The sequence below is a fragment of the Peromyscus maniculatus genome, chromosome 3 (assembly GCF_049852395.1).
Source record: "Peromyscus maniculatus bairdii isolate BWxNUB_F1_BW_parent chromosome 3, HU_Pman_BW_mat_3.1, whole genome shotgun sequence".
Classification (NCBI taxonomy): domain Eukaryota; kingdom Metazoa; phylum Chordata; class Mammalia; order Rodentia; family Cricetidae; genus Peromyscus; species Peromyscus maniculatus.
In genome coordinates, this window is record NC_134854.1 from 154,538,628 (window position 1) to 154,554,287 (window position 15,660).

The 15,660-nt window shown below is 46.2% G+C and overlaps 1 protein-coding gene across 1 annotated transcript in view; it reads left to right on the plus strand.

Annotated features, from left to right (window-relative positions):
* Etv6 (ETS variant transcription factor 6) overlaps window positions 1-15,660 on the plus strand; it is a 237,585-nt gene that overhangs the window by 208,274 nt on the left and 13,651 nt on the right. The window contains 1 exon segment of the mRNA XM_006976544.4: window positions 9,097-9,642. Coding sequence (XP_006976606.3) covers window positions 9,097-9,642 — 546 coding nt within the window.

Genomic DNA, 15,660 nt, shown 5'->3' on the forward strand with positions numbered 1-15,660 from the left:
CCACGCTGACCTCAAACTTGCCATGTAGCCAAGCATTGCCTTAAATATAGGTATGCATCTCCATACCTTGTTTATGTGATGTTGGGGATCAAGTCCAGAGCTATGTGCATGTTGGGCAAGCACTCTACTGACTAAACTACATCCGAGCCCCCCTTGATTTTTTTTTTGAAGACGTATTTTTATTTTATGTGTATATGTGTTTTGTTGGCATGTATGCATATACATGAACCCAGTACCTGTAGAGATTCCCTCAGAATTGGAGTTACAAATGGTTGTGAACCACCCTGTGGGTGCTGGGAACTGAACACTGGTCCTCGACAAAAGTAGCAAGTGCTCTTAACCTCTGAACCATCTCTCCAGCTGTCACCCCACTCCCACACCCTAATTTCTGAAATCACTTCTTTTGGCTGCTATGTTGAAACTGAGAGGTGTCTCTCCTCTGTCACGGGCTGTGTCTGCAGATGTATAGATGCCCCGGGCCGGCCCCCTGGAGAAAATAATCCACTTGTGGGTAGCATCTGCCTGCCTGAGGCAAGGAAGAGGAATGAACCATTCGTTTCCTTCAGCCCATTGTATCAAATGCTTATACGGTTGTAGCGTTTGTTGTTTATTTAATTATACACTCCACCCAATCTATTCCTTAGGCCCTAAAAGGGAATTCAGTTGAGATGGCCAGGCAAAAGGTCAGTAGATGGTCTCCTGACAAGCAGAAGTTGAGCCTTAAAGAAAAGGAATAGGGGACAGAGAGGGGTAGCATTTTGCTAGACTGCCATAATGAACACCACAAACTAGACAGCTGCTGCACAGTTGTCCTGTTCCAGAACGTGGGTTCAGGGTGGGTCTCCTTGAGGACTGAGAGGAAGGACATGGTCCAAGACTCGGTCTTAGCTACAAAAGGCTGGTCGGCAGTTAATCAATAGTGGTGCTTGTCTTGGAGGTCCTGCCTTGCTCTTTATGTAACATTATCTGTGTGTGTGTGTGTGTGTGTGTGTGTGTGTGTCCGTCCGTCCGTCCGTCCGTCCGTCCATGTCCACAATCTCCTTTTTATAAGGGCATCAGTTATATTGACTGAAAAAGTATTCTGGTTCCCCCTCTATTACTGTGACAAGCACCATGACCAAAAAACTCTAGGACTAGAGAGGTGCCGCAGGGGTTAAAAACAGCATTTGCAGCCACATGTAATGGCACGTGGTTTTAATCCCAGCTCTTGGGATGCAGAGGCAGGAGGACCTCTGTGAGTTTGAAGCCAGCCTCTTCTACAAAGTGAGTTCAAGGCTGTTAACAGAGAAACTCTGTCTACAAAAACAAAACAAAATGAAGAAGAAAAAGAGCACTTGCTGTTCTTCCAGAGGACCCAGGTTCAGCTCCCAGCATCCACATGGCAGGCAACAACTGTCTCTAACTCCAGTTACAGAGGATCCGATTCCCCCTTCCGGCCTCCGTTGGCACTGCAGGCGCATGGTTCACAGACATACATGCAGGCAGAACCCTCATACACATCTAATAAAAGTTTTAACTAAATAAATGTAAAGCCAAGCTAAAATAACCACTGAGGGGGAAGGACTTGTTTCAGCTCGCAGATTACATTCCCATCACTGAAGGAAGCCAGAGCCGGAACTTGATGCAGAAATCATGGCGGGACAGTCGCTTGTAGCCTCTTCCGCCAGACAGCACTGTGGAGCCTCTAACATGCCGCTTGCCAACTTTTCAGAGTTAGGACTCGGAAGAACATAACCTTTTCTTTCACTTTTCTGTATTCTGTTTTGGTTACTGACCCAGGGCTGTGCATGTTTTCCTGGCATTCTGAACTTTCTCACTCTGTCTGAAGCCCCCTCTTCTTTGGCCACGTGACTGCTTGTTGACCTCCCTTGCGAATGGCAGTTTTTCCTTCTCTTATCCATTCCCCTTCTCCTGGCAGCTGCTAAGATTTACAGCTAGCCTGCCCTGTTGTTTTTCCTAAACTTTGTCCCCATGCTTCCTTTCACAAAAAGAAGAAGAAACGGTGGAGGAATGTCTCTTGCTGGCTGTCTCCCAGGGTTATTCCCAGGATAATACTCAGCTAGCTTTCTAACACGGCCCAGAATCACCTTCCTAGGGAATGGTGCTGCCCACAGTGGGCAGGGCCCTCCTATCCAGTAACAGTCAAGATAATCCTCCACAAACATGCCCGTAACTAATGTGATCTTTGCCACCCCTCCATTGAGACTTTTCTCAGGTGACTCTGGGTTTTGTCAAGTTCACTGGGATGTAAAATAGCTTCCTCTTAACTAATTATGTCTTCAAGGATCTTCTTTCCAAATAAGACCACATTGTGAGATCCTGCAAGTTAGAACATAGGAATTTTGGGGTGTGAGGGCAGAGTTCAACAACCCAGTAATAGGACCAAGAGAATATGAGGTTATGTGTGAGATATACTTTAAATTCCATCTCAGGGGCCTTTAACTAGACTCTTTAACTTTTGTTTAGCTCTGTATCACTCATAGTTCCTGGTAATCTTTTACAAACTGCTGAGGTGTGGTCCCCTCTGGAACACTGGGAAACACAAGTGGCCTGAGGCTGATGACTCCCTACTCACTTATCCCTGGGGATAACACAGGGTGACATTTGGTGCTGACAGGTGGTAGATGGACATGAGATACGTGCCATAACCTTTTTAGACTTATTAATTGTTTATAATGTGACTGAATTGGGGCATTTGGATGAATTGAAATAGAGATGATAGAACCAAAGGATCAGGAATTTAAGGTCATTGTTACCTATGTGGCGAGTTCAAGGCCAGCCTGATCTACATGAGATTCTATAGTAGTTACTTTTCTTGTTGCAAAAAAGATACCAAACAAAAACAAGGTAAATGGAAAGTCAGTTTGGGCTCACAGTTTGAAGGCACAGTTCATCATTGTGGGCAAAGCATATTGGCAGGAGGGTGGAGCAACCAATCAATCCCATTGTATCCACAATCAGGGAGCGGGGAGACATGAATGCTTGGCTTGCTTCCCCACTTCAGTAAGTCTGTAATCCTAGCCGTAGGATGGAGCCACCCACATTCAGGGTCTTCCCACTTCACTTAAATTTTTCTGAGAACACCCTGAATCACACCCAGAGGTAGGTTTCCATGGTGATTCCAAATCCTATCAAGTTGACAATCAAGACTAGCCATCAAAGACCCTGTCTCGAATACACATAGGGGAGGGGGCGCTTTTCTAATAAGTGATATGAAAGAAAATAAGACAGACCTCATATTTTCATCCAAAGTCCTGATTTATTTGTTTGGTTGAAAGAATGGGATCCTCTGTGTCTAAAGACATTTATAAAGACAAAGCTCGCCGGCCGGTGGTGGCGCACGCCTTTAATCCCAGCACTCGGGAGGCAGAGGCAGGTGGGTCTCTGTGAGTTCGAGGCCAGCCTGGTCTACAGAGTGAGTTCCAGGACAGGCACCAAAGATACACAGTGAAACCCTGTCTCCAAAAAAAAAAAAAAAAGACAAAGCTCTGGGCTCAGAAAGCACACTGTCAGCCAGAATGAATAATATGCCTTACCAGGCTTTGGGCTTTTTCCTCCCATGCCTCAGTGCCTATACTCATTATGTGTGGCTCTCCCTCCCTTTCCCTTATGTGTTTCCCTCCCTTATCAAGACCTTCAGAATCAGGGTGGTGTGGACAGTTTCCCAGTTTTCCAGTTGAGCAACTTACCAAGCACAAACCCAGACATCAAGGCCAAACCAAAAAAAAAAAAAAAAAGCCTTAGACAGAAGACTCCTACATCTGAGGGATTTCATGCACCCACTGTCCGAGCAGCACATTTCCTGTGTCCGGAGCTCCTCTGCCTGCCGGCTCTGGTCTCTTAAGTTTCCATGCTCGGCTGCCAACTTATAATAACAGAGCAACAGGCAGCAGGGCAGGAACACCAGAGCCCACTCCATCCGTGGGTGCAAGCTTTGTACACTGAAACAAAGCTTGGAAGGTCTTGTTGTGGGCTTTTCAGCCTTCACGGTGGTTATGCCCAGACCACTAGGAGCCTGGAATTAAATACCCTGAGATCTACTTGTCTACCATTAATGTTATCAGCTTCATCAAGTGCTTCCTCTTTCAGTAGTGTCTGCAGAGAAATAAATAAATAAAGCTCCTCCACGTCTTGTTCCTGCCCAGGATCCTGAGTCTGAAGTCCAAGCTGAGTTGAATTATCTGGAGCACTGTCTCCCTCCTTCATTGTTCTCCAAGATCTGGGCAGGAACAGAGAGTGAAATCTTTCCAGGACATTACATCAGTTCCCCTTTTCCCCTTGGCATGAAAGTGCTTCCACTCACAGCCCTCCCTGACTTCCTAAGGCTTGCCCCCACGATACACCCACGCCCCAGCCTTGAAGCCCGGACATCAAAGAGAACCTGCAGGTAACCAGATTATTGGCCAATGCCTGTGTTTCTTTTGTGATTTAGAAGACGGGAAATGGATTCCGGAAATGGGGTAGTTTTTCCTAGTACATGACCTCCATGATCCTTGAGTCTTGTTAAACCTTAATATCTCTTAAGTAAAGAGAGACGTCTTTTCAGCAAAAAGAGATACTTAGAAACTATTTGAAGCTCAGAATGAAGCTGTCTTAAGTAGTTACTCTCCAGTAATCACACTCTGAAAAATGCAAAGGAACCACGATAAATTTGTCTTTGTGGAGGGCAGAGTTTAGGTCCTTATTAGCTATAAAAAGAGTATTTGCCTTGTCACCAAAAAAGGTCACTTCTGTCATAAGATTATTAAATCTTAGACGTTAAGACTTAATTAGACATAAGATAACACCATTCAGTCAGTACTCTGAAATAAAATGAGGTGAAGGGCGTGTGCCATTCCAACCTAGAGCTGGCAAGATTTGTCAGGACTTTGTATTAGCTCGTGCCTATAATCCTAGCACTTGGGAGGCTGAGGCAAGGGGATTGCTTTGAGTTTGGACTGCTACAGTATGAGACCCTGTCTGTTAAGAAAGAGCCAGGCGATGGTGACACACACATTTAATCCCAGCACTCCAGAAGCAGAAGCAGGTGGATATCTGTGAGTTCAAGGCCAGCCTGGTCTACAGAGGGAGTTTCAGGCTAGCTAAGGCTGCACAAAGAAACCCTGTCTCCAAAAAAGGAAGGGACAAAGGAAAGAAAGAAAAGAACACTTTTATAATAGAAACTATCAAACCCCACAAGTACTGTCAAGCATTAGTCACCACCAGACCGTACTTCACCTGGTCCTTCTTTGCCTCTCAGTATCATCCCATCCATAACTAGTTCTGGATAGGCCTAGAAGGATAAAGGCCATTTATAAAAGCAGAAGCCCAGAGCCAGGGCTTCAGCTCAACCCCAGTAGGTCCTCTGCACATCCTTTCCGTGATCACCAGCTGGAAATGCTGTATATAGTGTGAAGCCTAAGAAAGGGCCTCAAGATTACAAGTGTTGGTGGATCTCCCCAAGCCCTCTTTAAAGCAGGTAGTCACAATGGAACAACCACATAATGCCTGTTGGCTGCCTTTGACTGGCCTTTATAAGAGGCTTGGATCCCAAGTTTAGATTTGGGTTGTTTTTTTGTTTGTTTGGTTTTTTTTTGTTTGTTTGTTTGTTTTTTCTGGATTTTGGAATGGTTTGCTTACGGTGAGACGGGTTGGTGACAGGACCCAAGTCTAAACATGAACTTTATACATACACCACACATGTAGCCTGAAGGAAATTTGATAGAATATTTTTCAACTGTTTTGTTGATGAAACAAAAGTCAATGATGGGGCATTTTCCGCGGGGGGAGGGGGGGGCAAGCATTTTGTAGACACACTCAGCAAGTTTCAGATTCTGGAGGGGTTTAGATGAAGAGTTCTTATGCTTATTCTGATAATAAGCCACCCGTACTACCCCCCACCACCACCACCACCACGGATTTTCACTGGCAGTCCTCCTGCCCTGGCCTCCCAAGTGCTAAGATGACAGGCATACACCTCCACACCCAGCACAGCCTGACTGTCTCTTTTCTTATGGCTTTCAGTTGCTTCGCTGTCAAGTGCCTGGGTGTGATTTCCATTGTGTGTAACCAGCGTGGGGTTGCTGGGCTTCTGGAACTTTCTAGTTTGTTGTTGACATTGTGGCTCTCGTCCCTTGAATTTGGCCATTATTCCTTCCCCTCTCCCTCCCATCCATTTTCTTCTACACTCCAGGCGTATTTGGTGTTTGATTTTATTACATTTCTAACCCTTTCATCTCCAGTGTACTATTAAGTCTGTCCAGTCTGCTCTTACATTTCATGGAGTATACTTTTTGGTTCTAGAACCTTCATTTTTGTTTCCTAAGTTTCCACTTTCTGTTTTGACAGTTCCTGTATGTCATTACTCATTGTGACTGTGATGTCCCTGAAATACTTATAGCTACCTTAAATTCCTTTAAACTCTCTTTAGCTAATCCCATCAGAGTCGCAGAATCTGTTTCTGTTGGTGGCTTTTTGATAGTAGATCACATCTTCTATGTCTAGAAAAATTGTATTGATATTGAACTTTACAGATAACTTGTTGTAGAGACTTTGAGTTTCGTCATATTCCTTTGAAGAGAATTGACTCATTCTTGCAGTCAGTTAATCTGTTAGCCAGTCCTTTCTAGTGTGTGGAGGCTAATTTACATTTCACTTCGGCAAATCTGCCTCAGTTTTGCCTTTAGCCCTCAGCGAGATCCCTTTGCACTGTAACACAGGATTTACTGTACCAGCACATGGCCATGCCAGGGTAATGGGCAGCCTGGGGTGTTGACAGGGCCTTTTAATTTAATGAGACTCAAACTCTGACCTGCTTCTCCACTCCAGTGGCCAGGAGCTGAGACTTCTCCTAACTTTCAGCCATACAACCACTGCTTTTGAATCTCCCCTGTGTGTGTATTGTTCAGGTGTCAGGCAAGAATTTGAGAGAACGTTAGCGTGCTCTTTAGTAGATCATCTTGGTCTGGTACTCTACCCTTGATGAGGCTTCCACAAGTTTCTGCCATTTGGGCATCCACTTGTGTCCCGGCAGCTCATGTGACTTTCCTTTCATCAGCAGACTTCCGCGTGCTGCACTGATGAAGATATTCTTGGGGGGAAACTGTAAATAATGTCTTGCTCTGTGAAGGTCCCAGCTTTTTTGGGTGTATCATATCCAGTGTCTATAAGGTCTGTGTGTAGGAGCTTTTTTGGGTGTATTATGTCCAGTGTCTATAAGGTCTGTGTGTAGGAGGTTTTTTTGGGTGTATTATGTCCAGTGTCTACAAGGTCTGTGTGTAGGAGCTTTTTTGGGTGTATCATATCCAGTGTCTATAAGGTCTATGTGTAGGAGGTTTTTTGGGTGTATCATATCCAGTGTCTATAAGGTCTATGTGTAGGAGGTTTTTTGGGTGTATCATATCCAGTGTCTATAAGGTCTATGTGTAGGAGGTTTTTTGGGTGTATTATATCCAGTGTCTATAAGGTCTGTGTGTAGGAGCTTTTTTGGGTGTATCATATCCAGTGTCTATAAGGTCTATGTGTAGGAGGTTTGGCCACTATCGCAACTGGAACTCCTCTTTCTCTCGCCAGATGAATGGCGGCAGTTTTGAATCCTTTCCTGTCCCTTTCCTATCTGGCCATATCACCTGCATGCTGGCCCTCAGCAAAATTTTGAGATAGCTCTCATTCCTTTTCCCAGTTGATTAGTACTCTATTATTTAGTAATCTAGATTATTAAACAAGTATCCTATGATATTTGTCCCAATGAAGAAGGGTTTTTTGAATTTATGACAACAGATCATACAATAGTCATGAAACAGATACTTTCCCTTCCTGTGAGTCTCAAATGCCGTGTTCAGCATTCCTTTTGTTCACCGCCTCATGTGATCAGGGAGATGTAGTGGAATTTTTAAAATTAAAAAAAAAAAAAAAAAAAAAAAACCTCCCTTTTCATGCTAACCCAGTATAAACCTTAAGGGAACCCCACCTCTTTCTCTGACTACTAACCCTGGTAGAGGCCCATTTCCCCTTTTCAGGTTCTACATCTAGACAAGGGTATTATCTTTGGCATTGTTTTAACACTTAGAACTGCAGGTAAGTCTGTGACCAGAATAGGGATCAGCTGAAGTGCTCATTCTTCTGCTGAGACTACCCCTGGAACATACATGGCTAGAGTACCCCATAAAGGTAGATGTGAGCTCACATGTTTTTATGGGCAGATACCTGGACTGAACTTTCAAAGGGAATCCAGATCACCCGTGAGCTGGTCCAGCCTCAGCTCGGCCCCACAGCTACTTCAGTTCTGGAGCTGTCTACACTTCCAGGGTTGCCCTCAGCCGCATGTAAATTCAAGTTCAGTGGGGAGCATGTGTTGTTGGGGTACCCATGCATCTGCCCTTCCTCTACTTGCCTCTACTAACTCTGAGCCTGTGTAAGATCCATGCACTCAAGGGCAAGCTTCTAAAAGCTCTCTCAAGTATAAAATCACCATTCTATCCAAACACCAACTGTTGCTGTTGAAAGCAGGTTTCTGTTTGATTTTATACCCTGGGGGTCTGTGTGACACAAAGTGCTGGATATGTGCAGATTTTAGAATCTGATTCTAATCCTTTATCCATTGGCCACATGGGGTGAGTTACCTGTGACTCCATTTTATCATCTGTGAAGCGGGAATAATAGTGTATCTCCTTAAGAGTATTCCGTTTTAAAGAATTAAACCCAGTACCTAGAATAGAGTCATCAGTGATCATCATTGTTATCAGTGGTAACAACCCCTGGAGATAGAGAAAATGAAGATGGAAGCTCACCAGAGCTTCTGGAGAGAATCCTAAGAACCCTCCACCTCTGGAACCTGCAGAGGAGAGTCCAGCGAGGACAAGATAAAGACGGGAATTGGGCTCCTTGTGTTTATCAGGCACCAACATATCCTGGGTGGAATGTCAATGGGCATTCCTTCCTAGCTTGTCTGGGGCAGGAAAGCGATTTCAGGTGTGTTTTGTTTTGAGAAAAGGGACAGACATGGGGCTCTGGGTTAGAGAGGCTCCGTGCCCCAGTACAGCTGCCTACAGAGCAGTTGTGAGGTCACAGGGCTGCACGTTTGCCGGGATCTGTGATCGTCTTTCCTTTTGCCCACAGATAACTGTGTCCAGAGGACGCCCAGGCCACCTGCAGAGAGTGTGCACCACAACCCTCCCACCATTGAACTCTTACATCGCCCTAGGTCACCCATCACCACAAACCACAGGCCTTCTCCTGACCCCGAGCAGCGGCCCCTGCGGTCCCCTCTGGACAACATGATCCGCCGCCTCTCACCAGCGGAGAGGGCCCAGGGACCCAGGCTTCAGCAGGAAAACAACCACCAGGAATCCTACCCCCTGTCAGTGTCTCCTATGGAGAATAATCACTGCCCACCATCCTCGGAGTCCAACCCGAAGCCCTCCAGCCCCTGGCAGGAGAGCCCGCGAGTGATCCAGCTGATGCCCAGCCCCATCATGCACCCTTTGATCCTGAACCCCCGGCACTCAGTGGATTTCAAACAGTCGCGGCTCTCTGAAGACGGGCTGCATAGGGAAGGGAAGCCCATGAACCTGTCTCACCGGGAGGACCTGGCTTACATGAACCACATCATGGTCTCCGTGTCCCCACCTGAAGAGCACGCCATGCCCATTGGGAGAATAGCAGGTGAGTGAGCTCAGCCCTCTCGCAGCCCGCCACCACCACCACGCAGCGGAAGCCGTCAGCTAGACCCACACACTCCCAGTGTAAGGTGCCTGCAGAGGTGTGGGGAGGGCGAGGGAAGCTTCTGTCTACATGAGACAGAGTCCCTAATGGCCTGGTTAATGAGCCACTGGGAAGGGAGGAGTTAATGAGCCTCAGAAATGTTAAGGAACGAATGTCCTCCATCCAGCTCACAAGGAGAGTCACCTCAGAAGCACCGCCAAGCGAAAACATTTAAAATCAAAGGTTTATGAGTACTCTAATGGCCCCATCCTGAAGTTTCCAGGTGCTAATTAATGACCAGACACAGCATAAAGAACCTTTGTCTCAGATTCACGCCTATAATTCTGTCCTGTGGGCAGTGACTTGGTGGAGGCGAAATTGAGATTGGGGTGTTAGGCAGGTGTTGCTAGTCATTTAGACAGAGAAAACCCACTCCCAAATTCTTTTTGGGTTATGTTGGAAAACCCAAACAGCTCTCCTAACAAGAAACCAAGGAGGGTGGGTAAGAATCTACCAGTTAGAATTTTGCTAGCCTGCCTGCAGTTTACATGGAATTTCCAGAAGGCCTGTGCAAGTTTTGCAAGGTGAAGTCTTTTCCTAGAGGATGTCTCTCTCTTCGTGAGACATTATGGGGTACCTATGATGTACAGATAAACGCATCCAATGTACCATACACAACACTGATTTAGCACACAGCATCCTCCCCAGTAGAATTGAGAGTTTAGTGGAAAAGCACATGTAAATACCATGAAGATACAGGACAGAAGGATGTAAGTCTTACTTGTTATCCATGCAGTGTACAGGCGTTCACTGGGCGCCTTCTGTCTGGCAGAGTAATGAAGTGGTGAGGAAGAGGAGAAGCTCTGTTCGGACTGGAGGAGCCAGGAGGCTTCGCAGGGATGGAGGGACTGTGAAAGGAGTGGCTGTGTTTCCCTGAGTGGAAAGAGAGCTGGAGTTAGGACAGAGACCTGTTCAGGTGGCAGGAATAAATGGCCCTTCTCCCCTGCTGATACTGCCGCTGCCTACCCGTGCGGGACAGTTCCCAACCAGAGGCCTGCTTCACCGCTGCCTTGACTTTTGTCTCTCTTTGTTGTTGTTGTTGAAATCATTTGTTTCTACATTTTTTTTTTCTGGCCGCGAGTACACCTCTACTATTGCCTCAGTTTTATTGCTAAAGATGTTGAATTAAGAAAGTACAGCAGAGAGTCTGGGGAGATAGCTCCGTCAGGAGAGTGCTCTGTCGTCTGCTGACCCCTGGGACTGGCTGAGCAAGGAGCCTAGCCTCCTTGGCCAGCTCCAGACCAGTGAGAGAATGACCCTGTCTCAAAAGACAAGGTAGGCGGCACCTGAGGAACGGCACCCGAGATTGTTCACTGGCCTCCACATATACACAGATGCTCAAGCATGCGCGCACGCACACACACACACACACACACACACACAGGGAGAGAGAGAGAACAAAAGGAAGTGTGGCTCAGTGGTAGAATGCTTGTCCAGCATGCAGAAAGCACCAAGGTTGGATCGTCAGAGCCACAGCCACAACAGTAAAACAACAACTATCTATGATTTGCTCGTTTAAAAAAAAACAACTCTGCCGGGCGGTGGTGGCGCACGCCTTTAATCCCAGCACTCGGGAGGCAGAGCCAGGTGGATCTCTGTGAGTTCGAGGCCAGCCTGGACTACCAAGTGAGTCCCAGGAAAGGCACAAAGCTACACAGAGAAACCCTGTCTCGAAAAACCAAAAAAAAAAAAAAAAAAAAAAAAACAACTCTGAAACTTGGTGTGGGGTTAGCCATGAGGTTTTTGGTGGTTATGTGGGTGAGTGGAGGCAGAGCCATTCGTATCTTTGTTCTACTTAGATGTGAGATTTGCTTTAATAATGAAGAAACTACAGGGCCGGCGGTGAGGGGGCAAAAAAAAAGAAATCTTACGGAACCGTGAATTTTCTCAGACAGCTGGAGGAAGGGGAGGAGGCGAGAAGTGCTGAGTGATGGAAACAGCCTTAGCTGCGTATGCCTTGGCTTTTCCCGGCCCGGTGTCCTCAGGGCCCCTAGCTTGTGTGTCATTCTCAGGACAGCCCCTGAGCTTGAATCCCTTTGGTGTACACGGGTCGTTTGTACAGGGAACCACAAAGACGATCCGGTGAGACCAAGGCTGTCCTCAAGGTCAGGTGAGGTTGGGTGGCCTTGCTGTGCCTTGGCTGTTGTCTGCAGTAGTGTCCTTGTGGGCCTGGCTGCCTCGTCAAGGTCTTCCACATCTGCCTCCATCTCACCACAGACCTCTTGAGAATCCTAAGATAGGCATAGAAGTCCAGAAGGACAACGTCCACGAGAGAGGAAGGGAGGGATGAAGGAATTGTTCAGACATATAGACTGTCTTCCCCTTGTAAGTTGCACATCTGTTTCGTTGAATTCTACCACTATTTTTAGAAGCTTATACTCAGACATCAGTGACGTGATGGACATGGGCTCATCAGTTAAGATGCAACTGGAGATAGCCATATTGAGTGATTTTAGTCTCACAAAGGCAAAGTCTCACATTTATCTCTTACTTGTGGGTCTTTGATTTCATGTAGATACTGAAACTCATATAGGTACAGGTATGAAAATATAAGAAACTACGTAGGATAACAAAGGAAATGAGCAAGGTGCTGGGGACGAGGGGTGGGGAGTGGGCAGCGGGTGGTCATGGGTATGGGTGGGCTGTGCTCAAGAACATTATATACTTGCATGAGAGTGACCTTATGCTACCTGGTGTAATAGGAATAAAGGAAGCCTCGTGGAATATTCAGTCAAGTGATGAAACTTGGTATCCATAGATGCCTTGTCTTGAAAACATTTAGAAAGAGCTGGTCTCTGCTTTTCCTTGGCTCTAGGAAACAGAATGTTCTAGATGATCTTAAATAATCTAAGTTAATCTTAGGGCTAGATCTTCCAGGGGCAATGCATTCTCTCCTATAGGATGATTGAGTCCCATACAAATATATATTCATGTTCTTACGATCTTTCTAAGTGTTGTACAGTCTCTAAGTGTATACGTTACCTACTGTACCCAGGTTCCAGGTGAGCCGTCTTAACTGACAGACATTGCTTTTTGCAGGGGTGAAATGCCAGGGTCAGGTTGGGAGGTTACTGAGGTCCCTCCCTGCTCTGCAAGTCCACAATCTGACAGTGTCTGCAGCTGTCTGCAGAGGTGACTGACAGCCCCACACTCCTTTGCCCCTTTGGAGGATCTCCCTACCTGTGTCCCCCAGCCCTCTGTCTTCCAGGACTCCTAAGATCTTAGTAAAAGGGATTCTGTTTATTGAAGGTCAAATTCTGTGAGTCACGGCTGTGTGTACTGTAAGGTTCTGTCTACTGAGCAGCCATAGACGCCTTTAGATCTCTGCAAAGCTGCTGTTAGAGGAGAAAACTTAGTTCCTTGAAGCCCTTTAATTGAGCACAGCACAGGAAGAAAGGAAAGTGCCGCCAAATGTCACACTGATGAGTAACTTAGCTGCAGGGTGTAGACAGAAACACCACTTAGCAATGTGGAGCAAACGCAAGCCCAGATTCTTACCATTCAGATGGGATTGGCTTGGGTAGGGGAGGATTTAGGCATTCAGACACCTAAGAGTGCTCTGGACCACAGTCTTGCCGGCTTAAGTTTTTTATATAACATTGGGCTTCTTTCCTTCCATATTTTCCACTGTCTAGCTATCTTCCTTCCATATTTTCCACTATCTATCTTCGGGAAGGGTTTGGGGAGGGTAGTGGGAAGCATCTGCTAATCTCCTCCAACTTTTTCCCACATGTAGAAGAAGGCTTATGGTCTGCTTCCCACCAGTGAGTGTCAGAGGCATCGAGTGCACTGGCCATGATACTGAGCTATGCGCTGATGAACTGACATCGCGTGGTGCTGGGGGATAAGTTCCCAGGATGTACAGTAGCCCCCACCCTTTAGCTGCAATTTAAGTTACAGTAAATGGAAAATTCCAGAAATTACCTATTTTAAATAACTCACTGTGAAGTGTCATTACAATGTAATATTTTATTACTGATTACTTTGTCAGTCTCCTATATGTAACTTATAAATCATACACCATCATAAGCATGCATAGATAGGAAAAAAATAACACTGTATGTTGAGTGTGTATTGACTGAGTCAGAGCCATGGTTTCAGGTATCCACTGCAGGCCTTGGAAAATGTCCTCTGTGGATAAGCATCATGCTGTTTGTGTTGGAGTCCCTTCTTAGACTAGATGAGTTCACTAGAAGTGACTTTCTAGCTAAAAGACTATAAAGACTGAGATTAGTAATACAGCCTCAAATCTGGGTCCCTAACCTACCCCAAATACTGTTCCCTTCTACCCAGAGATTCCCCAACAAGGATTGGAAGCTAACACCTGATTTCGTAAATGAGTTTATTGGGGAAAGCTACCCTTTTATTAAATGATTGGCTCTGTATGCTTTCAAGCCATAACCCAAGCATGAATACAGTTGAGTTGCTCCAGAGAGCCTATGACCACAAAGTCTTAAATGTTTACCAATTGGCCTATACATAAAAAGTGGGGTGCCCCATGTTCCCCATCACTGTGCCCGTGAACAGCCGGTATGCTGAGAACTTCAGACGTAACGTAGGCTGAGGAAGCACAGTCTTGCTGGCAAGGAAATACTTGAGCCCTTTAGGTGCTGAGGCATGTCGGAGGCACGTGAAAAGAATAATAACAAATGATGTAAGAGAGCAGACAAGTGAGGACTGAAGACTGTGCTCGGAGAACAATACAGAACAATTACAATAGCACCGTTAACATAACGTACGCTACAGCTCACTAACAGATTCTTTGCATATTTGAATTTGTAGTCACATTTGGTCATTTATTCAAAAACGATCCTGTATTTTCTGTGTCCGAGACCTAATTCTAGGTGAAAGACACAGGGCTGCCTTGAACTCCTGATCCTCTTGCCTCAACCTCCTGAGAGCTGGGATTACCAGTGCACACCATCACACTGGGCTTAGACAGATCTTTTTAAAGGACTAGAGTGGGGCCTTTAGTCACAGCCCATGGTCCACAGTGGCAGATGCTCTCCTGCCCTGTGCGTGTCTCGAACCTTTCGCTGCCGTCCCCCAGTCTCGTCAAACTGGAACTTCTTTCAGGATGCCATTGGTCAGTTGGCTCATTGATCCACAGCCGATAAGATTTAGAATCCCTTCACTCCCAACTGTCACTGACAGACTTCGTGTCAGTCTTTCAGATCCTTAGATCTTGTGGGGGTGGGGCTTGAAGAAATGCTTCCCTGCAAGAGTCCATCTGACTAGAGAGACACAGCCTCCGATCATGTTGTCACGGGCCCAAACAACATCCTCTCATGATTTGGCTTATTGACTGGAGGAGTTATTTGTTCACAGAAACTCAACTCAGAAAGCCTCCAGAGGGAAGAAGCGGGGAATACAGGAGAGACCCCTAAAATTACAAGCCATTTTGGGGGGATAGTATAGAAACCTAATCAGTAGAAGTGTCCTAAAATACATACACATGTGATGGCTATCCAAATGAAATTACCAAGTAATGGGGGAGACAGAGTTTCAGTGGACCACCTTGTCATCAAGCGAAGCTTCCAGTACCAGGACTGGGTTAGATCTAATTGAGTTGTTGGCAAAAGGAGTTCCGTGGTAATCCCCAAACAGCCCAGGCTGTTGCCAAAACTATAGGTTGTTCTCCATAAACTGACAGCAAGGCCGCGTTGCCGAAGACGGCACACGACTCACTGAGCAGGAAGACGTCGAGCTGGCACCTCATAGAGCCCTCGCCTCGATGTGCTAGTGTCTTTAGTACAGGAAGGTACTCTGCAGGCTACCAAAGGAGACCAAAGTCAGCCACAAACCCGGGACAGTGGTGTCCTGCCTGTAAGATATGCTGGGGCAGTGGTGGCCCAAAGCCTGTGGAAGTAACAGCCAACACGTGATTTTGACGGAAGGCCTACTCCACAAGATGGAACC